This window comes from Equus caballus, chromosome 4 (genome assembly GCF_041296265.1).
Source record: "Equus caballus isolate H_3958 breed thoroughbred chromosome 4, TB-T2T, whole genome shotgun sequence".
Classification (NCBI taxonomy): Eukaryota; Metazoa; Chordata; class Mammalia; order Perissodactyla; family Equidae; genus Equus; species Equus caballus.
In genome coordinates this window covers 96,648,828-96,674,511 of record NC_091687.1, presented here as the reverse complement: position 1 = coordinate 96,674,511, position 25,684 = coordinate 96,648,828, and the positions used below count along the sequence as shown (strand labels likewise).

Here is a 25,684-nt window from a genome sequence, read left to right as displayed (position 1 = left end):
ACCTTCTTAGGATCCAATGCAAGTGTTGCACAGCTGTCACTGTCAGAAAGCTGTTTGTTTATCATAGGTCCGAGCGTACTATATTTGGTTCTGTTCCTAGCTCCTCCTTCCATTGGGAGTTCTATGTGATCTGATGGTTTAGCAGATTTGCATTTGGAGTCAGAGGCAGCGCTTCTTAGGGCAGGTCCGAGATGCACTTCACTCCCATCCGAAGGGTCTAACCATGAGGCTCATGTCCTGTAATGAAACAAAGCCCACGGGTCTTACGGACTTGGGAGCATTTTTTGGCATGATGACAAAGTAGTTAGGTTTTAGCTTAATAGATTCTGTTACATAAATGTGCTACTACGGCTGTTGTATTCGCTGGAGTTTTATTCAGGTTTCAGGATTGTGTTTTAGTAATGCAAAGGAAACTGGAATGCCTCAGGATGTTATCTTTAATAGTAATTTTTGTACTCACATTTTTGGTCACAGATTTCTCTGTATGAAAGTGCAGTACAGAGTGAACTGTATTCTATAAATGAACAGATTCTGGATGAAGCCAGAGGCCTCTTCTGTTGCTGTCACGCTGGTGACCTCGCAGGTCCCTTAGCCTTTGGGGTTCCTGTGAGACTAAACGAGCTGATATTTGAGATTCCTTCCAGTTGTTTCATTTTTGATGTTAAAGAAATACCCCTAAGAAGAAGGGAAGAGTTTTTTCTTTGGATCCAATTTCACAGAATCTTAAAAATTACTTAACACCACGGTAACAGGGGCACTGTTTCAGATAGATAGGAATAAAGTCTAATTTTGATCCTGGGAAAGAAATATTTGGAGAAAAAAAAGTCAGCTCTGGAGTTTCTCAATTTCTCTTCATTGCTTATCTGAGAAAACCTTGCTTTTAGTTCCTGCTTTTAATTCCTTACTGAAAGTATTGCAACCAGAATATTCTATATTCTATATAAAAAATGAAATATCACTTTCAATATGTATTCAAAGTTACAGTAGTAAGCATGTCAGCTTTGGGACTGGGAGTTGTCCATGGAAGGAGACAAGTGGACTAGATGTCCCGGTGAGTGAGTACTAGGAGCTCAGTGACTGCTATTATGAAGAGACACCAGAATCTGTACATTATCTTCGTGTTTTAGAGAGATGATCTTCTCCCTACAATTATCAATTCACTTATAAAATTTTGTTTACTTGTTTAAAACTTGGATGCTGCCATAAAGGCATTTTATTACTAGCATAGAATTAATTTAGTAAAATACCCTCTAAAAACGATTCTGAGTTCTTAATCATAGCTTTTGAATTATTTTGTAATTCATGTAGAAATCCTTCTCTTGTTGCAAGTCATGATGAAATGCAAATTAATGGAGCAGGAGGGTGCTTGAGAACCACTCTGGGACCCTCCTCCATCTCGCCCTGGGCCCAGGGTCCCTCTCACCACAGTGGGTGGCACGCCTGCTGGGTCTCTAGAGATTCCTTGGCAAGGCTTTGGATGGCTGTTACAGGTCGTGTGGCATTTTCAGGACCCACCTTGCAAGGGAAGCTGAGAAAAGACCATTGTTTTGGTCAATTTGAGGCTGTGTCTTATTTCCTTTCCAGCTGACTATTTTTGAAGGTGGCTAGACCATGATGCATGACCTTTGCAACAATCCAAGGACCCTTATGAGATTATTTGCTCAAATGTCACTGTCTTCTCAGTTATTGCAGTTTTAGAATAAGTCTCGTCATAAGCACTGGTTCCCCTTAGCAAAGTTATGAAGAGAGAGATGAGGTAGGGAATAACACACCTCCCTTAAGTCAAGGTGGCTACGTTCAGTTGCTTGTTGTGCTGCCATTGCTGTGTCCAGGCATAAGTGTGGTTTTTTCTCTCTTGTTCTTTTTTTCAATTGTTTAAACTTTTTATTTTCCATTGAGGTAAGATTGGTTTATAACATTATATAGATTTCAGGTGTACATCATTATATTTCGATTTCCGTGTAGACTATATCATGTTCACCACCCAAAGACTAATTACTATCCATCACTGCACACACGTGCCCGGTCACCCCTTATGCCGTCCTCCCTTCCCCCTCTCTTCTTTACCATCAGGAATAAACCACGTAGATAAGGACTGCAAAATGCTGAGTATTTTCTTTATGTTCTCCATAGGTCGCATGTGTGTGATTTTTAAGTAATTAGAGCTTCGTTAATTTGAATTCCACAAATCCAAATTCTAGAATTTTACCCAGTCATTTACTTTTGCATGTGCTAAGGAGTTTGCAAAACAAATAACATTTTTAACGAGATTGCAGGGTAACTATTTTGACTACAAATAACATCAGAGTTTTTCAGGTAATGGTAGAGTACCCATTTATAAAGTGATTGTGATCATAAATCATAATTCTCCTCTTTTCATTAAGGCAGATTCCCCAAGGTCTCTTTAGGTGGAATTTTATACAGGTGGTTGAGGTGACTAGTCATTTAGTCATCCATTCAGCAAGTGTCTACTAAGTGCCTGTGGTGGCTTCGGTGCTGGGATAGGATGAAGAAGAGGCAGATGTGATCCCTGCCTCACAGGGTGTTAATGTGGGTCACGGGCATCGGTATTAATGCAGTTTGACTGCACTTACCGATAGATAATGGAATTAATAGTTCTTTTAAAATCTTCTATTGCTTCGGCATTTTAGTAATTCGGATTGCTCTTTCCTCTGTCATTCTTCGTTGACATTATCCTATACTGTAGTTTCTATCATTACATTTTTTTGTTTGTTTTATAATATTTGAAGAGGAGGCACTCTTCAAAAGTACTCTTCCAAAGGCCCTACTTGCCTTAAGGCAGGATTCACACAGCATTAATCTCTATGTATCCATTGTACTTTCCAGTGACTGTTATTATGCAAGTAGTTTTTTAAAAAAATTGTGCAATGCATAGCAAACAATAAAAATAACCAGTTTATATATATAAACTGAGATATATGTATATATGTGCACAGATAGATAAAACAAATAACAAACCTTTTTTCAGCCTTTTAAAAGGGCTGGACTCCAAGGCCGTATGGAAGCTTGAGGGTTTTCTCTGCATCCTTTGTTTCTCTGGTTGCAGTTGGTGAACTGTGGCGCAAGGAGCCATGACCACAGTTGGGGGGTGGGATAGGGCAGTGACAGGAGCCAGTCGCAGGCCTGCAGCTCCGTGGTACCCAGGCAAGCAGACAGCACAGAGGGAGGGGACTTTCTTCCTCTGCCACCTTTGTGCCCTGATCTTTTTACCATCTTTTTACCAGATTGGGGGAAAGCAACCTCACCTTTACATATCAGTAGCTTAATGTGGGCTACCCTTTGTGACATCTGCTGTCACTTTATGAGTGTGGGTTAGCAAGGCTAGCCTATCTGGCACAGCTAATTATCTCCGTTTAGGCATTTTGCCTGTAATTTGAGTAGCTGCCACTGGATGTATGGTGGAGCCTGGCTGTGCTTACGTTGCACAAACAGGCTCCCTCCGGGCCCAGGGTAGGGAAAGCAAGCCCAAGAATAGCCGGAATCCAGAAACCTATGCCTCCTTGCTAAGAGAGACGGCGTTCATTCACAGAATTACATACATCATTTCTAGTCGCTTGGGATAACAAGTGGAGATAATTCAAATTGAGAGGAAATACAAAGACTGACATACCACTGATGTGCATTCCTTATGTAAAACCTCAACTACTTTTCTTCCTGCTTTGCTCAACTTTTTCTTTTTCTACACGGAGGAGAAACCTCTATATTTTTCACTTATGCTTGAAGTTTCAAACCTCATGCCTTTGTTTACAAAAAGTTTCTGCATGCCCTCATTCCTTCTCTTGGGCTGTTGGCCATTTATTTTAAAGTGGTGTTCAGAGCGTCCGGAGGTGCCTGGCTTATCAGAGGGAGGGCCTTAGTGACCTCAGTGCGTCTCACCAGCTCTGTAGAGCTCTTCCCACCTACTCAGCCCCTCCTCGCATCTTTCCGTCTTTTTATGCCTTTTTAAAATTAAAGCTTATTGGGATTATTTCTACTATAAAAGTTATACTCAGAGAAAATCCTCATTACAGAAAATACAGGAAATTGGAGAAAATCACCCATTATACCAAGATCCAGTCTCTGTTAACATTTTAAAGTGTTTCTTTTCTATCTTCTTTCTACACATTTAATTTTTTTTCTCTTTTTGCAGTTCTGATTACTTTAAAAAACTTTGTCTTGGTAAAATATACATGCCGTAAAATTTACCCATTTAACCATTTTTAAGTGTCCTCTTCATCTCTTTTTAAAGTAGGACCAAGTCCCCTGTAGGCAGCAAGTTTTTCTTCTTATGCCTCTTCAACTTAATTTTCTTTCTACGTCAGAACTGAAGCGTTCATTGTTAACCAGTACATGCCTGTCTGCAGTCCCCTCGACTTTTGTTTCTCAACAGTATAATCACCTTGGCAACTAAATTTTTATTGCTCCAAATGAGAGTAGAACTTCAGAGATGCATTACATGTTTTTTCTAAAAGTTCTGTAAATTGCTATTGACTGAGCAACTTCAGGCTCCTCCTGTCTGGAAGACTCTTTCTTACTGAAGACTCTGAAACACCTTTAGACAAAACAGGGCAATTTTTGGCACAAAGTGTCATCAGGATTTTCATTTCTTTTCTAAGGATATTTGTAATTTGTAATGAGGCTGCAGAAGACACTATTTAACCCAGACAGCTTAAGCTCAAATAGTGACATTTCAAGTCTTCTGCCATGGAGTGGGGATGTGTTTTTGAGCGGGGGCCCATCTGAGGATTCTTTAAGGATTAATCCATAATTTTGATTATTTGCGATTCTTTAGGATGACTTTATTTATTTTGGCTTTCCCCTCTGTTCCAGGGCCACCGCCCCCCAGTTCAGGGAATGAGCAGCACTCGTCAGCCTCCATCTTTGAGCACGTGGACAGGATCTCCCGCTCCTCAGAGGCCAGTCGGCGGGTCCCCAGTAAGATCCAGCTGATTGCCATGCAGCCGATCCCAGCTCCCCCAGTTCAGCACCCCATACTGGCTGACCGAGTGGCAGAAACCAACAAAATTAACAAAGAGGTATTTGTTTTTATTAAAAAGTATGTTAATAAAAAGGCTCACATTCTGATTTGGTCAGTGCTGAAAAATGAGTGAAAGTGACAGTGTCAAAAGGTTGCTAAAGGTATGAGCTGCTGACAAGTATTCTGAATTTTAAATATTATAATCAGGTTTTTTAGATCTGATACTGTTCAAGGACACTGTTAGATGCATTGGCAGATATGCAGAACAAAGACCTGAGGCTGCTATCCTTAGAAAGTCCCATTTCGGCCCATGGCTAGTATTTGGGAACTTGGGTTTCGGAAAGATTCCCGCCATTCCCAGAACAGAGTCGCTCACTGCGCCTAAACTATTAATACGAACAATATGATTTACGGTGAACATCTGCTTTCCTTCTGGGAGCCTGGAATTTTATGACATGCTAGGCAGCGGGTGCCTACGTGAGCAGCCCGTTAGAGACTCCCTGGGCACTGAGTCTCTCATAAGCTTCCCTGCTGGACAACATTTCACCCGTGTTGTCACGACTCGTTGCTGGAGGAACTAAGCACGTCCTATGGGACTCCACTGGGAGAGCGCTCCGGGAAGCTCCACCTGGGTGCCTCCAGAATTCGCCCCACGTGCTTTTCCCTTTGCTGATTCGCTCTATATCTTTTTGCTGTAATGACTGGGACTAAATGCCGGGTCCTGTGACTTCTCCTAGTGACTCATCCAGCCTGGGGTGGTCTTGGGATAAGAGGAGACTTTGTGATTCCTGATAGATCCGCTCTGGCCCCAAGGATCTAGATAATTCATAGTAAAACCCTATTCCAGTGAATCCCAGAAGAGTGAGTTAGATCTGCTTCCCTCCTAAGATTTTGGGAACCAGAATGCCAGGCTAGGTCACTGTTAACTGGAGCTTGAGAGATTTGACCTGGGCTGGACTGTCAATGGAGTGAATGCCATTTAGGACTGCACATAAGACAGCTCCATGCCTGTCAGTTTCCTGCCTCTAAGAAACCGCTGCTGCTGTTGTGAGTTCTGCCAGGTTGTAATAAGAAATTGGTACAGTTGAACCCTCCTCCCCACTTTAAAGGTGATCCTTACAGTGGATCATCCTATAGAAGTCTTACCAAGAGTTCTTATATTTCTCCTGTCCACATCTCCTTAGCTCTTTGCCAAGCACTTGACCACAGACTGTGTGCCATGGGTTCAGGATGACATGTGCTGTCCGTTCTCACCAACGCTCAGGAGCCCCAGCCCTGCATGGCCCCAGTCCTGGCCTAGACCTGTTTCCATCAGTCTCCTGTTGCGTGTGCCTCTACAGCTGCCAGGGTAGACAGCCTGGAGTGACTTCTCCATCTGGCGAAAGAAAGAAGAGAATGTGTTCACCAGGCCTGTGGCTTCATAACTTGATAGGATACATCTCCGTTTTTTTCTTTTACTATCTTTTTAAAATGTAGTATTTGATGCACACATAGGACTATAGGTAACAGATATATTGATTATAAAGCATAACAACAAAATGAAAACCCAACTTAAGAACTAGAGCATTGTCAATACTGTTACACCTACCTAAATACTTCATACATCTAAATTTAAATGTTTTATTTATTTTTGAGGAATATTAGCCCTGAGCTAACTGCTGCCAATCCTCCTCTTTTTGTTGAGGAAGATTAGCCCTGAGCTAACATCCATGCCCATCTTCCTCTACTTTATATGTGGGACGCCTATCACAGCATGGCCTGTCAAGCGGTGCCGTGTCCGCACCCGGGATCCGAACCAGCAAACCGCAGGCCGCCTAAGTGGAACGTGCACACTTAACCAGTGTGCCACCGGGCTGGCCCTAAATGTTTTCTTAGTAGGAGATTCTGCTGCAAATTCCTAGCATATCTTGGGCCTCCTGTGAGGACTCATATATTTTAAAGAACAATTAGAGCCCGACAGAGTAAGAGCGGCTTTTCTTAATTCTCCTGATGGTAAGTTGCCGAGAACCTCATGCAACCGACCCTCCTCCTTCAGGCAGTCTCAGGGTATGTGGCTTTTGGTCTACTGCAGTCTTCCTACATGGGCAGGAACGTTCCATCCTATCTTGGCCTATGAGTCCTGCTCTCTCTTCCCCATCAGATTCCCAGCGTGGTTTCCCTTCTGCCCCGCTGTCTCCATCTCACTTGATATCAAGGCCTCTGAAGCAGAGCTAGGTGCTTACAAAACAGGACACACCTTGACACAAGTGAGCTCTTCCCAGCCTGCGCTGCCCCCCAGCACAGCAGAACTGCCACGCCATCAACCCCCCAGGCAGTCATCTGCATTCCCACTGCTGGCTCTTGGCAGGCCTGGCTCTTGGCAGGCCTGGCGTGGTTGTGCCACATCTCACACCTTCCTTCCCCTCCCCTCTTGTCTTCAGATCCTACTTACTTTTCAAGACCTACTTCAGGCCTCGTAACCAGCGGTGACATGTTTCCACACCTGTGGATGCCCCTCTGTGGAGGGCAAGTCTCCTGTCAGGGAACTTGGTTGGTAATACTAGATAATTATCAGCAAACGGGTATTGTATAACATGCAAATATCTTTGAATCTATCTTAACTTAGAAATCTCTGAAGTAGTAAATTATTGAGTATGGAGAACGTTTACTCTTTTCTCAGGGCGTATTATATCCAGTTGTCAGTGCCCCTTTGTGTCTTCAGAGTTGTCACTAGCTGATTTTGCAGGTTGGAGTTATTTTTGCCCTGCTCTGGGGGCCGATACCGGGGCTTCCCCGTATCCACACCACAGAGAGTTCGGGGGTCCGGCCCGAGGGCATGGCAGGTGCTCTGTGCCCCGTGTGGGTGTGCCTGTCCCATCACACCCTTTGGGGCCTCCTGGGGCCTAGGACAGACGTCCAGGGGGCAAGGGACGTGGCAGGAAGGTGTTCCCCAAATGCTTTCAGAGCCTGGGTCCCAGGATCCTTCGAGCACGTTCCTTCGGTCTCGTCCCCTCAGATTCAGACGGCGCTGCGACACAAGTCGGAGATCGAGCACCATCGGAACAAGATCCGGCTCCGCGCCAAGCGCCGCGGCCACTACGAGTTCCCGGTGCTGGACGAGCTGTCCTCGGGCGACACGCGCGAGCGGCACCGTGTGTACCGCCGGGCGCAGATGCAGATCGACAAGATCCTGGACCCCACGGCCAGCGTGCCCTCCGTGTTCATAGAGCCCCGGAAGAGGTGGGCCCGGGCGAGCTGTCGGGTGGGGCGGGACAGGAGGGCTCGGTCGGTTTTAAGGGTAAAGGCTCTGAAAACGACTCCAAGAGGTTAATACACAGAAAGGCTGTCGGCCACCCTGATGGCTTTGTTTGTCACCTGTGTGGAGAAGGCGGCCCCTCGAGTGCCTGAGAGCATTTCCTGGGTTTGCTGTCTCCTGGAATGGGCATTCTAAAGTGGTGTCGCCTGTCCTCCTCCCACTGTGCCTCCGGCGCTTCCTGGGCCCTCCCTCTCCTCCATCCCGCTCTCACCCCCAGGATCTTCACCTCCTCTGCTTGGTCACCTACCTGGGTGTGGGTGGACAGCTCATTTCCTTTCCCTCAGCCACACTCAGTCTTGGTCTCTTGGTCTCCCAGAGCCCTGCCTTTAACCGGATACGTTTTCTGTAAACACTGGTCTCATTTGTGCCTTTCTCTGCTCAAACCCTGTTATGGCTTCTGTTCCCTGCCATATGGAACCTGTGCTCCTGTAACAGGCTGGCCTGCCTCTCCATTCGAGCTGCTTTCCACCCTACAGCAGCATAGACAGACCTGCCACTCCCTTAGCCCTGGCCTCATTGCCCCCGGGATTCATCTGCATTCCTGTTTCTGGCCCTCGGCAGCACGGTGGTGTCCACACCTCACTCTCTCCTTCCACATCCCTCTGGTGTGCAGATCCTCTGCTCTTTAAGACCTAGCTCAGGCCCTGTGCAGCCAGCGATGATGTCACCGGCTCACATGGACCTCCCCCTTTCCTGAATGTCTGTATTATTAAATACTGTCACGACTATACGTTGCCTCGTACTGTTCTCCGTTGTTCCGTGTGTGTTGATATAGTCTGCCAGGGCAGATAGGTTGTGAGCTTTCTTAGAGCAGAGACTGTGTTTTACACATTGTTTATATTCTGTGGGGTGTTTACTCCAGTGGCCAGCACATCACAGGTGCTCAGGAAATGCTTAGTGTTCAGTTGATAAGCCAGCGGCAGGCAAGTTTGTTTCCTGTGAAGCTAACCTCTCGTTTTCCTGGCAGTTCGCGGATAAAGCGTTCTCCCAAGCCACGCCGGAAACACCAGGTCAACGGCTGCCCTGGAGATGCCGAGAAGGACAGGCTGATCACCACAGACAGTGACGGCACTTACAAAAGGCCCCCTGGCGTCCACAACTCTGCCTACATTGGCTGCCCAGTGCGTAATGCTGACCCTGGCTTCTGGAATCCGGGTTGGGGTGGCTCTCTGGGAGAGGAGAATGAATAGTGGTGGCTGCTGCCTTGTGTGGTGTTGATGCCCGGTGGCTGAAGCTGCGAGGCCGGCTGGGTGGTGAGGCATGTGGGGTGAGAGGGGGAGAGGGCTGGTCCTTTGAGGGGAAACTTGAGTCATTTAAAGCAGGGGGCTGCTGGACGAGCTCTCTGGAAACCTCCTCTGTGCTTTTCCTTTCTATATGCAAGCCTTCTCCTCTCAGGCTTCAGAGTAGGCGCTTCTTGAGGTTAACTGGAAGACTGAGAGAAATGTCCAGAGGTTTTTTTTTCCTTTCCCTGGTCAGAGGGTTGTTTGGGTTATTTGCTGATGGGAGGGATATTTAGGGTTTTGTCCCTCCCTTCTGCTCCTGGACTGCGAAGAAGGTATTCTATTTGCTTATATATATATATATATTTTATTTTAATGGAAGAAAGAGCTTAATGGAATTTAAGAAATATGGAATTAAACATTTTTTTCAAACAGAAAGGATACAGAGTTGCTTGAAGTGTTGAAGGCAGACATTGATAGCATTAAGACACACACGCGCAGACCCCACTGAGAAGGGAAGAAAGCCTCCCCGAGGGACTGTGAGAAATACAGACACAAAGACACCCCCAGGTGGAGAGGGGGCGCTAGATGTGGCTGACTCAGGCAGCACCGGGATGCGCAGCGGGTGCCTGCAGCCCTGTGTCAGGGTGCAGCCCTGTCTTGTTGCACGAGTCCCCTGCCTCTTCCTGGAGGCAGACTTATACAGCTGTCCTTGTTTAGAGGGAAATTAGCAAAACACACATCTCTGGAGAAGGGGTTGGTGATGTAATGATCACTTTAGGTAGAGCCTATTCAACCAGCCATTTCTTATTTGAGTTTTATATTTTATCTCCTAAATTACACAAATAGCTAACACTGACAGACACTAAACGTAATTAGCCAAACGTGCCACTGTCTCGACATTGGGGCTGAGTATAATTGAATCATGAACATCTGAGACAACCAGGCCTTTCCTTGGGAACTTACTGTATTTCTAGTGCCCTAAAGACTGACCATGCCCCTCATGACCCTCTCATGAGGATTGGAATGATTCCAGAGAGTTAGAAGGCCTACAAATTAGACTCCTTTGCTCCTCAGTAGACTGAATCCAGTCGTTTCCGAATGCTGGGAATGAATTCCTGAGTTAGAGGACCCATCGCCGGCAGTTCTTGTGCTGCTGCTGTTTTTGGACAGGCACTTGTCTGGGCGTCTGTGGGGTTTGGCTTCATCTGGGGAGGGCTCTCCCTTTGGCTCCCCAGGAGAGTCATGCAGGGATGTCCAGACCGTGCTGTGTGAAGCCAGCGACTAGAAGAAGGGGAGCGTTGCTCCGTCCCCCTTCGTTTCCCTGGCCAGCAGGGCTCCATCTCTCATGGGAATCTGCAGGAGAGCCTTTACAGTCCCTGTCCCTTCCTTTTTTCTAGTCGCCCTGAGTTCCATCATCCAATGCCATTAAGTTTTGTGTAGGGAATAGCCTGTCTTTCCCTTGCTGTCTCCATTCACCTCTATTTATGGCCCTAAATCAGGCCTCTTTCATGGTGGCCCAGACCATCCTTGTCCTCCTTGCTTTTTCTTGGCAGAAAGCACAGAGTTTCCTCCCTGAGCTGGTGGAAGGAAGTGCTTCCCTGGAGAACACCACCTCAGTTAGCTACTTCGTCTCCAGTGGCCCCATTTTTCAAAGATTCCCTAAAATGAAAGTCTTCCTCGGATGGACTGACTTTTTACTTTCTCTCCCTAAAAGTTCTGAAACACATGCTTTCAAAGATAATGCCTTTCTCAGAACTTAACCGTTTCTTAGGTCACATTTCATCTTCCAGATTATATTAGATATATGTGTTTTTGAATTATCTTGAGTTTTACACTTTTCCCCTCAAAATATCTTCTCCTCCAGAACTTTATTCTCCTAAGGTGGAAGAAATTCTTCTGGATTCCTTGTAACTAAAGTCATCATTATAATTATAGGTCTAGGCAAACTGTGGCCCTCAGGCCAATCCAGCCAGCTGCCTGTTTTGTAAATAGTGTTTTCTTGGAACACAGCCACGCCCATTCATTTGCATGTTATCTGTAGCTGCTCTTGCTAAGAACCAGGCAGTTTGAGTAGGGACATGCTGGTTTAAGGATGAGATTATGTTCTGAGAAATGCATCCTTAGATGATTTCGTCATTGTGCGAACATCATAGAGTGTACTTACACAAACCTAGATGGTATAGCCTAGCGTATGCCTGGACGATGTGGTACTAATCTTATGGGAATACCGTTGTACGTGCAGTGAGTTGTTGACGGAAACGTCGTTGTGCGGCACATGACTATAGTTGCAACAGGACTGTTTGACTCACAAAGCCTGAGATATTTACTGTCTGGCCCTTTATAGAAAAAGTTTGTCAACCCCTGATATAATTTATCTTCCAAGCCAACACTTGTGAGAGTGAGGGGAGGCACTATTAATTATTGTACTGGGACACCAGGCATAAACTGAGATTGTCCTGGGCCCACCACGATGTGTGATCACTCTTATAATACCTCCAGAGGGTTGCAAAGTAGGCACCAGAATACACCATCTCTGGTGACTGAAGGTAAAAGGGTCATATCTATTTCTGAAGAATGACAGATGAACGTGTTTCTGTGCAAAGGAAACAAACATAATATAACAGAATTGTCAAACTGAGATTTGAGGTAATGGAATTCAAATTCCAACTCAGGAATCCTGGGTAAATACTAACTTTTGTAGATCACAGTTTTTCATTTTTTGTTAAGTACCATCTGTATGTGGAACACTGTGCTAGATATTGGGATATAGAAAAATGAATAAGACATCTTCTTGGCCTGCAAGTGCCTGGTAGTCTGGCCTGCAAAATGAGGAGGCAACAAGAAGAAGAAAGACGAATCCCTCATCTTGGCTCTGTGTCTCTCTGCCTTCTTGGCAGGATTCATGGTGCCGATGGAGTCCAAGGGAACCTTCCTTCCCATCTTCAGAGCGTATCTCTCTTGCTATAAAAGTTAAACCTTCTCTAAACTTATGACCACTCGGGGTGAGATTGGCAGTGGTTCTAGCTCTCAGGGACTCTCTTCAAGTGTGTCTAAGATCCTCCTCCCCATTGGAACCTCATTTGGGGTTTGCAGTTGTTTTTATGTGGCCACACCATTTGCTTCCTTGCAATGCAGCTACCTAGTCAGCCGCTGGAACCACCAGTGGGAACATCATTCTGGCTTTAGAGAGACTCTCTTGCTTACCAGTAGGATTGTTCCAGACACACTTTCCCTTTTCTCCACTGTGAACTCTTAGCTTGGTGGCGCACTACTGACCGCAGTCTTCCCTATCGGCTCTTCAAGAAAACCAAGAATGGGGGAAGGGCCTGCGTGTGGACCTTTTATCTACTTCATAAGGAAAGGAACACAGGGTCCTTCCAATGCTACGTCATAAACCAGACACCCCCTTTGGCGCCCAAACTCCTTACTTAGAAGTCTTAGATAACAGATGTCACTTACTAGAAACTTTACTGAGATATTGCAGTTTTTGAGAAACAGACTTATGGGACCAAGTGTGTAATGTATGTGGGAGTGAGACCAGCCACTCCCTGTTGTGCTGGGAAGAGCACCTGCCCATCTCAGGAGGGAGTCGCTGCTCAGCAGCAGTTGTTTCTATAGTGGAGTGAGGGCCCCTGATGCCAGAGCTTCAGATTCTTCTAAGAGAATCCGGGAATCTGAGTTTTAGGTGTTTTTTTGGTGAGGAAGATTGGCCCTGAGCTAACATCTCTTGTCAATCTTCCTCCTTTTGCTTGAGGAAGATTGTTGCTGAGCTAACATCTGTGCCAATCTTCCTCTATTTTATGTGGGATGTCACCACAGCATGGCTTGACAAGTGGTGCTAGGTCTGTGCCTGGGATCTCAAACTGCGAACCCTGGGCCGTGTAAGCGGAGCGTATGAACTTAACCAGTACACTGCCAGGCTGGCCCCCTGAGTTTTAGTTTGAAATTTTCAGATTTTAAAAATATCTATTTTTTAAAAGACTATGCTGGCCAAGCAAAACAGGTGTGTGGACTGTTGGGGGTTTGCCAGTGTGTAGAATGGCTTTCTCTCTGGAGTTAAGCAACTGCTTCCCTTGGTGTTTGACCCTGGCATGAATAAGAACTGATCATCTGTTGGACAGACCATAATCATTGGGAAGTGTTTTCCAGACAATTGGCTAAGAGTAAGGATATGTCTGTGGAATAGAGTTTTTTCTTTGTAAGAGACTCACTGATACAAACAGATATGGGATGTCTTCCTTGACCCCTTGAGTAGGGAGATCCAACCAGGTGAGCTAAACCAGGGGCCAGTAGGGGGAACTTTCTAGAAAAAGACATCCACTCTTCCTCACAGAGGCCCGGGGTCACCAGAACCTCTTCTCTTTTCCTTGTGTCAGTTGTAGTAACCGTGAGTTGGGCTTCTGGAACCACTGAGACCAGAAAGGCCTCTTCTTCCATTGGTTCCGTTTTATGCCTTACAATTTACCTGGTATATATTATGACAACATTTTGCTCATAAGGCAGTATCAGGAAATAAGATTTTTAAAAAATCTTGTTACTTATATCCCTGCCTCTTAGACAGTGGGTATAGAATATGTTTAAACCTTTCTTGATCTTTCATGTTATCCAGAGATATGTCCATTTTAAAGATGAATAATTTCTGAATAATAATTGTTACTATTTACTGTTATAAGTAGTTGTCATAGTAGGTATTAAAATTGTTTATACATACACAGTTGTCATATGGTGGTGACTTTGAACTCTTTTGGGAGTGTGTAGGGCTGTTTTTTCCCATTGATAATAGTCAATAGCCTGCTTTAGTTTTTGGTTTCTAGATTTATGGAATATAGACTCTAAGACGTCATTTCTGGTTGCTTAGGGGCTTTCCATAAAGATTGTACTTCCAGGTACTGAAAGGTGTTTCAGATAGTTGATTGAATTTTTCCAGACAAATGATTATTGAATGTTTTCACTTTGTTCTTTTTTCCGCATTCAAACGTTTTGCCCCCATGATATGGAACGCACGTTCCTCAGCAGTCATTTATAAAATTCTTATGCTAAACCTTTTCCTCAACGTCAGTGAGAATTGTTAAATTCCATTTTGGTCCTAGAGTGTTGTTTTTGGGTTGCCGTAGAAGCTCGTGTCTGATTCTTCTTTACTCTGCTGTTTCCCCACTGCAGTCCGATCCCGACCTCCCGGCAGATGTGCAGACACCGTCTTCTGCTGAGCTGGGGAGGTATCCAGGCCTGCCCTTCCCGGCCTCCCAGTATGTCCCGCCCCAGCCGTCCATTGAGGAGGCGCGCCAGACCATGCACTCTCTCCTGGATGACGCTTTTGCCCTCGTGGCCCCCAGCAGCCAGCCTGCCAACGCTGTGGCTGCAGGCCCCGGGGTCCCAGCCGGCCTGCCTGTGAACAGCACTCCTTCCCGGGAAGAGAGGCGAGCCACTCAATGGGGATCCTTCTACAGTTCAGCTCAGACAGCCAACAACCCATGCAGCGTAAGTATGAGCCTTCTGGAATTCTCTCATGCAAGATGTTGGAGTTTTGTTGCCCGACTGCTTCGCTTTCAGGATCCCGCAATATTCTGATTGCACTTGGTAAGAATCAAAGCTTGGATGATGGGTCTTGGTTTTTATTATCTTCTCCTAAGTTAATTCTCAATGTTGGAAGCATTGTTCTATGCAACTCTGATATTTTATTGGAAGTATCTTCCTGGGTTCCCTTCAATGTCATGAAGCGGAGGTGGGGTAACTGTCAAAACATATTCTCATTGATATCTCCATAGATGGTACAGTTTAGAATGTACCCAGATCATTAAGCTTCTTCTCATAAGGCCCCCTGGGACTGAGGAGGCCCTCGAGGCTGTGGGAGTGTAGGCAGCTAGTCCACGAGGAGGCAAGGACAACCATTTTCAAATATCAGGTTTCCATCTTGGGAATTGACATTTCACCATTTTGTCTGCTGTTTTGATCCTTTATTTTTTGCATATTCCGTCAGTCCTTTCAAATGTACCTTCTCAAGACATGGAAAAGAGGTAAAACTCAAGGATGTAACATTAAATATTACTTTCTGCTAATTTTAGATTAAATGATTGGACTACATCATTTGACTCTGGCAAGAAGGTAATAGGTCACAATTTAAATTGCTTCAAGAAGTGTTTACACTGGGTTCCTCTGATTTTATTCCTCAGGTTAAGGTGAAATTGGGTGATAATAAACCTATGTGAAAAGAATTTTTATCTCTGAAATTGGTTTGAACTTTCAAAGCATGCCCTTAATAATAGATTGTTTCCTTCAAGGCATGGTAGGCACGTGCCTACGGTAGAGATTACTGCTGCCCTATGGGGAAAAAGACCGTTCAATCTAGTCACTGTTGTTTTTAATATTAAAATATAGCTTATTTCAATAATATTAAACTACTTCATAATAACAACTGGTTTACAGTCTTTAAGGAAATGGATGATAACAGAACAAAACTCAGTGATAAAATGAATGTGGCTACAGCTGCTGGCTGTCCACTTTAAGCTTCTCTCCTTTGTTTATTCATTCGAATATGTTCATGGAGCACTTGCCGTGGTCTGGGTACTCTGTCAGGCATTGGGGATCCAGAGGTGCACGATGCACGGCTCCAGCTCTTGCGTTCCACTGGGGGATACATGGACAGTAGAAGCAGTAATTCCAGTACAGCGTGGTTGGTGCAATGGCAGGAGGAAGGTATGTCGGGGGAGCACCTGGTTGAGACAGGAGGTGCTCGGGAATGATTTTGTGGACAAAGTGGCATCTAAGTGGACGTCTAAAAGATAATTAGTGATTATCACTGAAAGAAGAAGAAGATTTCAGGTAGTGGAGAAGTACAGCAGAGACACAGGAATAAAAGCGTCTGGTGCAAACTTCTTCAAGACAAGATAGAGGAAAAGGTCTGGATTTACCTTCCCTCCAGGACAACTAAAATAACTGGACAAAATATATGGGTTTTCACAACAGTGGACATTAGGGAACAAAAGAGAGGGATTGCTGAGAATTGGGTTGAACCCTGCAGTCGCCCCAGCTTGCTGTCTTAAGAGATTTTCTAGCTGCAGTGCAGGGAGGGAGACCCCAGGCAGAGCTCGTGGTCTCCCTGAGTTGGGAGAATAGAGTTGGGAGTCTGGGAAGGAAAAGGCAGCTAGAATTCATAATAGACAGTGCAGGAAGGCAGAGAGATGCACAAAGAGATAAGTCTGGAGATGTGCAGAAAATCTTCATCAGAGTACTGATCAGTTTAAGTGTGTGAGGAAACTACCCAAAACTGAGGAAAAAAGCACCCCTCAAAAATAGAAGGAACTTAGGGGCCGGCCCGGTGATGCAGTGGTTAAGTTCTCATGTTCAGCTTCTCGGCAGCCCGGGGTTCACCGGTTCGGATCCCGGGTGTGGATATGGCACTGCCTGGCACGCCATGCTGTGGTAGGCATCCCACACATAAAGTAGAGGAAGATGGGCATGGATGTTAGCTCAGGGCCAGTCTTCCTCAGCAAAAAGAGGAGGACTGACAGTAGTTAGCTCAGGGCTAATCTCCTAAAAAAAAAAAAAAAGAAACATCCCCAGAGCTCACACGGTGGTGGGAATAAGTTCCTGCTGTGGACTGAATTGTGTCCCTCCCAAATTCAGAAATTGAAACCAAACCCCCATGTAACTATATTGGAGGTGGGGCCTTTAAGGAGGAGATTAGGTTAAATGAGGTCATGAGGGTGGAGCCCTGATCAGAAAGAACTGGTGCCCTTAGAAGAAGAGAAAGAGACACCAGAGCTCGCTCTCCACCATGTGAGGACACAGCAAGAAGGCTGCTGTGCACAAGGCAGGAAGAGAGGTCTCATCAAAACTGAACCCTGTTGGAAACTTGATGTTGTACTTTCCAGCCTCCAGAACTGTGAGAAAATAAAATTCTGTTGTTTAAGCCACCCAGTCTGTGTGTTTTATTATGGCAGCCTGATCTGACTAACACAGCTCCGTTCCTACCAGTCAGCGTGGAAAACCTCATAATTCATGCAGCCTTGGTTAGAGTACTCAGAAGAGTTTTGCCTTCATGGGGGGAAAGGGGTGGTGGCAGAATTACCCCCAGGTTGCAGCTGCTCTTGTTCTGACTAAAAAAGCATATAAGCAAGACCTGAACCCAAACAAAGCTCAAGAATGTTCATAAAAAACCCAAAAAGATGCAGCATCCAACAAGGGAAAACTAATATTGTCTGACATCCAGTTAAAACTAACCAGACAAGCAAAGAAGCCAGAAAATGGCACAGATGATAGAATTAGTAGACAAAGATATTAAAAGAATTATTGTAATGGAGTTCCATATGTTCAAGAGGCTAGAGGAAAGGTTGGATGTATTAATTAGAGGTATTGAAGATATTAAAGGATGCAAATCAAATTTAGACGTGAAAACTATAATGTCTGAGATGAAACATACTGGATGGGATTAATGGCATGTTAGATATTGCAGAAGAAAAGATTAGTAAGCTTGAATACATGGAAATAAAAACTATCTAACATAAAAAAAGAGAGAGACTGAAAAAATGAATAGAACTTAGGGAGCTGTGGGACAGCTTCAAGTGGACTGATATGCATGTAATTGAGGTTCTCAAAGGAGAGGAGGGAGAGTCAGAAAAAATAATTAAATATTGGCCAAAATTTTTGCAAATTTGATGGATACTGTAAATTTACGGGCTCACAAAGCCTGATGAATCCTATGCATAAGAAACATGAAGAAAACTATACCAAGAAATACCATATCAAATTGCTTAAAGCAAGTGGCAAAGATCTTAAAATTATCTAGAGAAAAAGGGTATGTTACATACAGTGAAACAAAGGTAAAGATGACAGCAGAATTTTCATTGTCCGGAAGACCATGGAACAAAGTTTTGAAGAAACAGAAAATTGTCAACCTAGCATTCTATATCCAGCAAAAATATTTTTCAAAAACTAAGGTGAAATGAAAACTTTTTCAGACATACAGGAACTGAAAGAATGCGTCACCAGCTAACCTGTATTGTAAGGAATGTTAGGGAAAGTTTTTTTTTTTAGCAGGAGTAGAGTGATACCAGATACAGATATGGAGCTGCATACATGAATGAAAAGCACTAGAAATGTAAATATGTGGGTAATTATAGCTTTTTTCTTCATTATTTAAATATTTTATAAAGATAATTGACTATTTAAAAGAAAAGTAATAATACTGTATTGTGGGGTTTATAACGTATATAGAAGTAAAATGTGTGAAAACAATAACACAAAGGCCAAGAAGGGAAAAATACAAGTGCACCATTTTAAGGTTCTTCCACCAGGTGGAATAATAGCCCTGGGAGGTGGTAGACTGTTATTCATGAAAAATGTATAATATAAACCCTAAAGCAACACTAAAAAATGTAGTTATAGCTAGTAAGCCAACAAAGGAGTCAAAATGAAATAATAATAGTCCAAAAGAAGGCAGAAAAAGAGGAAGAAGGAAAAGATGGGAAAGAACAGATGGGACAAATAGAAAATAGATACCAAGATGATGTCTATCAATGATCACATTTAATGTGCATGGTCTATACATCCCTATTAAAGGGCAGAGATTGTCAGGTTGGAGAAAAAGCAAGATCCAACTATTTGCTGCCTATGGGACTCCCACATTAAGTATAAAGGCACAAATAGATTAAAAGTATGGAGAAAGAGAGACCATGCTTACACTAATCCCTGAAGCTGGAGTGGCTTCATCAGTATGAGCCAAAATAGATCTCACAGTAAAAAAAAATTGTGAAGGACGAAGAAGATCATTTTATAATAAAGTGGTCACTTCATCAAGAAGACGTAAAATCCTGAATGTTTATGTGCCTAGTAATAGAGCTGAACATACATAAAGCAAAAACTGATAGCACTACCTGTAGAAATAAACAAATCCACGATCATAGTCAATGATTTCAACGCTCCTCTTTCAATAATTGATAGAACTAGTATACAGAAAGATAGAGAAGACTCGAAGAAGTCTTAACTAACGCTATCAGCTTGAACTAGCTGACATCTATAGAGCACTCCACTCAACAAGAACAGAAAGAATATACATTCTTTCAAGAGAACATGGAACGTTTACTAAGATAGACCATATTCTAAGCCATAAAGCTAATCTCAATAAATATAAAAAGATACATATTATATAAACAGCCCAATAAAAAATGGGAAAGGATTTGAACACAAATGTCACCAAAGAAGATATACAGATAATAAGCAGATGAATATAAACAATCATCAGATAAAGATGATCAACTAAGATACTTAGTCATTAGCAAAATGCAATAAATCATAATGAGTTATCACTACACGCCTATTAGAATGTTTAATATTCAAAACACTGACCACACCGAATATTTGTGAGGATGTGAACAGCTAGAATTCTCATAAATTCTTGGTGGGTATGTAAAATAGCTCAGCCAATTTGGAAAACAGTCTAGCAGTCTCTTAAAAAAATTAAACGTTCACCTACCGTATCACCCAGCCATTCTATTCCTAAGTATTTACCCAGGAGACATGAAGGCATATATCCATACAAAGACTTGTACATCATAGCAGCTTTATTTGTAATGGACTCAAACTGGAAACAATCCAAATGCTCATCAGCAGGTGAATATATAGACAAATTGTGGTGTAGCCATACAATGGAATACTACTCAGTAATAAAAAGGAATGAAATATTTATACATACAACAACATGGTTGAGTCTTAATTATGCTGAGGGGAAGAAGCCAGACCAAAAAAATGAAAAGTGTATACTATGTGGTTCCACTTATATACAATTCTAGAAAATGTCTAGGGATGGGGCAGGTTTGGGAAGGGATATAGGATGAAGGGATTATAAAGGGGCACCAGGAAACTTTGGGGGTGATAGATGTGTTCGTTATCTTGATTGTGGGCATGGTTTGTGAGTATAGACATATGTCAAATTTATCAAATTGTATACTTTAAATATGGCAGTTTATCGTATGTCCATTATAACTCAATAAAGCTGTTAAGATTTCCCCCACCAAAATGTGTGTGGTGTGTTCTTAGCAATGAAATTAGTTCTGTCTGACCAATACAGAGTAGGAAGTAAAAGTGGTAAGGCATGAGGCAGGAGAGGGAAAGCAAGAAGCTGATAGGTATAGAACCTAGGTCTCATCCTGAGAGTAATGGCTGGACACTGAAGGGTTCTGAGCAGTCTAGAGGCATAACTAGGTATACCTTCTTGAGAGAGTGCTCTCATTTTAGATTGGAGAATGGTTTGTCAGAGTGCAAGACCAGAGGTAGGGAGACAATCAGGAAGATTTTACAATAATCCTGGTGAGAGATGTTCATGGCCCCAGCTAGTGTAATGCAATAAATGGATTCAAGAGGAAGAATCATGTTTAATTGCTGATGGCTCTGAGGCAGTGTAGAAGGAGAGTTTGATGATACAAGATGGGATTCAGAACACTGATGGAGGAATTATCTTTAGAAACAAGGGGATAGATTTCTTCCAATTTAATAGGAAGGAGGAAGGAAGAGTTGGGTACGGATGCAATCAAGTTTGTAGTTGGGTGGCAGGAAGTTGAGGGACCACCCATCTCATCATGGCTTCTATTCTCACAGTGAAGAAAGCAGTCGTTTATTGAGAATAAGGGAAGAAGTGTGGCAAAGCAAGAGATTAGAGGGAGAGTAGAGATTTGACATATTGTGGAGAGTGAGGGAAAACAGATTAGGGACATAGGAATAATTATTTAGCAGTGTTGAGGCCTCTGTAGAGATTGATTATCATGAAATTATAGTGGCACAAATGAAAGTTCTTTAGTTTTGTTTACTGGCATCCAAATACCTAGGTGCAGGCAAGGAGAAAACAGGTAGTTGGATTGATCCAGGACTGGAGCTTTATCAGGCAGATGTGATGGAAGGACAACTGGCAAAAGATATGCAGATTCTAGAGGATGCAGTTGAAGTGATGATGGACCATATGCTGAAAGGGAAAGTATAGGTTGGGGGTCAATTAAAGATGCTGGAGCTCTGTAGATACTTCCTCTCAAATCCTTCCACTGCATTACTCTAGTTGGAGCCACCATCATTTCTCACCAAGATTATTGCAGGAACGTCCTAATTGTCTCCTTGCCTCTGGTCTTGAGTGCAGGATGTCAGGGTGGCTGTTGACAAGTAAAATACCATTCACTGATGTTGAGCGGGCTGAAGAGCTGGGAGGCTAACACAGTAGATGCATCCTGTGGATGACAGGAGGACTTGGAATGAAGAGGAAGACCTCCGAGGAGCCTCTTAATTTAGTCTTGGGTTTTCCAAAGGGAAAGTTCCCATCTCGCTTTACGACCTGAACTTGTTCACTGCTGGCCCCTACATGTTACTTCTGTCTGCTCCCAGTGCTTGTTGAATTGTTCTGTAGAGAAATCTGTAGCCATGTTAATTCCCCCATTCCTTGTAGGGGATGTACGTATACTATTTGCGAGGAAGCCTAAATAGTTCTTGGCACTTAATAAGTTTTCATTTTCCCCCTGAAGAGCCTGTGTTCATTTTATCTTCAGATTCTGCTCTTTCATTTACTTTACGGAAACTTAGTTTTATTTCTGAATTGGTTTTCTTACTCTATTCCATATATTGGAGTTGAAGATAGCAGTTGTCTTTATGTTGGCTCATCTTTGTTTTGTGTTCCTAGTGCTTTAATTGCTTTGGCTACTTTGTTCTTTTTTCTCTGCCTGTCTGCCCTCGTTATGATTATCGTAGGTCTTTTGTCTGTGACATTAATTTGATTTTAAGTCATGTCTATTCCTTTCCTTGCTGGTTGATTTCTTAGAGTCTTAATGGCATGGTTTTGGTCCTCAAATGATTTCCACAGTCTGTGGTCTCCCGTTTCAGTTCATTCTGTTGTTTTATCATCTCGTCATTGAACTTAAAAAAAAATTGCTGTTCTTAAGTTCTTTTATAATTCAACATACTTGTAGAAATTCTGACTGTTGTATTTTCTTCCAGACGAGGTCCTTTGTCTTTTACTTACATTCATTTTTTGAAACTTGTGTGTGTGTGTTTGCTTGTTTCTTGGCTGTAAATGTTTGCAGAGTTGCCTTGCCGTTCTGATTTCCTCCGGTTCGTGGTTAAGATGGGCAACTCTTGCCTGACTTCACTTTGATTTGCTGGAGTGTGGGTACATTCACCTTTGTGGTCTTCGTATCCTCTTTGGGGCCTGTGTCACTGTTGAGGATTGCTTCCGTAGCCTGACTTCGTGGAGGAAGGGCACGGCGGGGCCTGGTGTGCTAAGTCCGGTCCTCCTTGGGACTCATTCTGCCATCTCTTTAGCAGTCGTGTTGCACTTTTCATGCTCCTAAATGCACCCCCCCCCGCCCCCCCAGGCAGAGCAAGCTGAACTCCCGAGAGCTTGTGCTCCCCTAACACCCAGCCTGATGACTTGAGAGATAGGGCAGAACTCCATGGTCCTTCCTGCTTTTCCTGACACCCTGTTGTGCTATTTAGGGGCTTCTGCTATGCAGGTTTTTCCTTGATTCTTACCCCCTCCCTTCTCCAGGAGGCCTATTTACCCTTCAGTCAACTTCTCCCCCGTTGTGTTGCCAGAATCGTTTGTTTTTTCCTTTGGCCACCACTCTTCTGAGTTTGTGGCATGATTCTGTTCCTTTCTTTACTTGTATGGTTTTTGTTGATGAATTGTAGCAGTAATTTTTGACAGATTTTTCTTATTATTTTTATTTGCTCATTGTTCATAGGTGTCGGAGATTAACAATTCTGTGATAATGCCTTAATCTCCGTCTCAACCAAGAATTCCAATGCATAGCAAGAGTGTTATAAACACTGTTATTGAGTGGTTTCCTCATCGTGGACTTCTGCTGTTACCCTTATGTATTTTAATGAGAATGATAGCAATTTAATGTAGTGGAAAACCAGACTCATTGGTTGTATCTGTGCATATCTAATATAATTTCAGCATGTTTATAAATTGGTCGTAAAGGTACTGTTTGTTGCCAGGAGAAACCTGATCACCCTTTATTTGCTTCTCTGTCTCTGGCCACAGTAAAAACCATAGGAATGTGGATTTCAAGGTGCCTTCAGTTACATCATAAGCCTTTATTTACCATCTAATGATGTTTTTGCTCTTTTGTTGCCAGCATCGGGGTGTTCCTCATGCATTGGTGAGTCAGGCCACTTGATAGGTGGTATTTTTCCTTTTTGAGCGAAGTTAGCCTCCCTGGAGTAGACCTCTAAGTGGCAGGTGTGGATACCTGAGCTCAGACATTTACAAGCAGGACCATCCCATTTGACTTGCCTTTCTCACTCTGTTGGCCCGTTTTCTCCTGATTAGAAAGAAGGGATGTGTTAAAATGGGATTTTTATTGACATAGCTGATTGAAACCTTAAAATTCTATTTTGTCCCTCAAACTTTTAGACAAGTGTGACCCATTTGAAGTAAATGCCTGCCATTCTGTCTGCGACTTTTTTAAAAACCTTTTCATTGGGACATGCAGTCTCTAGAAAAAATGACTTTTTCTGACTACAATAGAGTTGAAATGCCTAGCACTACAATAATAAAACAGATAAAGAGCAGACAGCTATTTTTCACTGTTTTTCTTTTAGTTTATCTCTTATGAGACCTTCTGAAATCCTGATAGGTAAACTGCTAAGTCTTGATCTTTTTTTCTTTTATTTTGCATATGAATAGGTTTAAAAAATCCAAACTGTGCTGAAAGCACAAGGGCCACTGTGAATAATCTTTCCCCAGTCTCAGCTTTCTCTTTAATTATTTGGAAAAAGAATTGAAGCTCCTTTCCCTCCTATTTCTCCCTTCTTCAGTAATCCCCTTTGGCTTATTTTACCTCAGTGGGGGAACTCTGCAAGGTTCTAATCTCTCTCGCTCTGCCAAGGGGATGAAAGCAGAGAGGGTCAGAAGGTAAGGTAATCTGAGCACAGTTTCATATCTAATAATCCTTTTGAACTCCGTGAGGTGTAGAGAGTGTTATATCCTTCTTGGTGTATGGAAAAAAGCCCAGGAAAGCCTTGGCCAGTCTGTTTGACTCCAAAACCTCTACTTTTTTCTCTGTAAAGTAGAGATTTCTTCAAGGGGGAAAGTCTGGTTAGGGGAACCATGGGCAGTGCAGTGTAGTGGTTATTAAAGGCATGGTCTTTTGAGTCAAAAAGACTTATTAGGAGGAAATTACTTAACTTCTTTGTGAGTTGGTTTCATCTATAAACAGAGAAAGTGAGCACTTTTTAGTGTTACCGTGGGCCTGAGTTAGTGCTGGTGCAGTTCTTACCACAAAATACTAGCTCAATAAATGGCAGCTTAAAAAAAATAAAGATCTAATATTAGAGCAGGTCCAGAAGCAAGGCTGACTTGGTGACTTAACTGTGAGGTCCTAATCCTGGACAGCCAGTTGGTTCAAACTATTGGAGTTGGATGAACTTGATCCAGAGTTACTGTCCTACTAAAATATCTGATTCCAAAATAATGATTCACAGTTGTTGAAAGAAATTTTGAAATTGGAGTCCCATGTGTGTTAGGGTTAGGATATGCTGATTTCATGAGGTCTGCAACCTCGATATATGTTTCTTTAAATCTGATAATATATTGTTTTAGTCATAGAGCACTTGGTTAGCTCAGATGAGCTCAAGTAAAAAGAGATAAAGGATATGGAATCTAAGGGCAAGGGGTATGGCTGGGCCTCCTTGGAGCCAGAAAACTGTCAGAAACTGAAGGTGTTCACTTCATCTTTAAGAATCTCTCTAATTTCGAGTTGTCTTTATATCCTTTCTCTTTTTACAACATTCTACAACATGGTACAGCATTTACACAGTTTAGTTTCTTGAGTGTGTTTGAATTGCTACTGGGTACTCACCGGACCTGGTCACCATCGTGGTCCATGTTGATAGAGTCATTTGTACTAAATGTGGCACGGGGGCCTCGATGTTTAGCAGATGATACAGTTTTGTAGAGCATCAGCTGGAGGGAAGAGCAGGTGCAGAAAGCCTGTCTGTTATTCAAATTTTTATGAAAGAAAGAGAAAGGTCTAGAAATTAGTTGTTTTTCAAAGCTTCGCAACCCAGTTCCCCAAACTGAAACTTCTGACATTACTTGATGGCTGAATGCCCCAAAAGCATGCTAACTTTTTATGAGGAATAATTCTCTTGGAAGTTGATCCTATAAACCTAAATTTATAAATTTGCTGTTGCCACTTTGTAATAAGT

At 43.2% G+C, this 25,684-nt stretch overlaps 1 protein-coding gene across 1 annotated transcript in view; it reads left to right on the top strand.

The window, feature by feature from the left end:
* Positions 1–25,684, top strand: part of KIAA1549 — a 126,690-nt gene that overhangs the window by 83,380 nt on the left and 17,626 nt on the right. The window contains exons 14-17 of the mRNA XM_070264305.1: positions 4,831–5,036; positions 7,974–8,197; positions 9,241–9,394; positions 14,657–14,974. Coding sequence (XP_070120406.1) covers positions 4,831–5,036; positions 7,974–8,197; positions 9,241–9,394; positions 14,657–14,974 — 902 coding nt within the window. The remainder of the gene's footprint in view (positions 1–4,830; positions 5,037–7,973; positions 8,198–9,240; positions 9,395–14,656; positions 14,975–25,684) is intronic.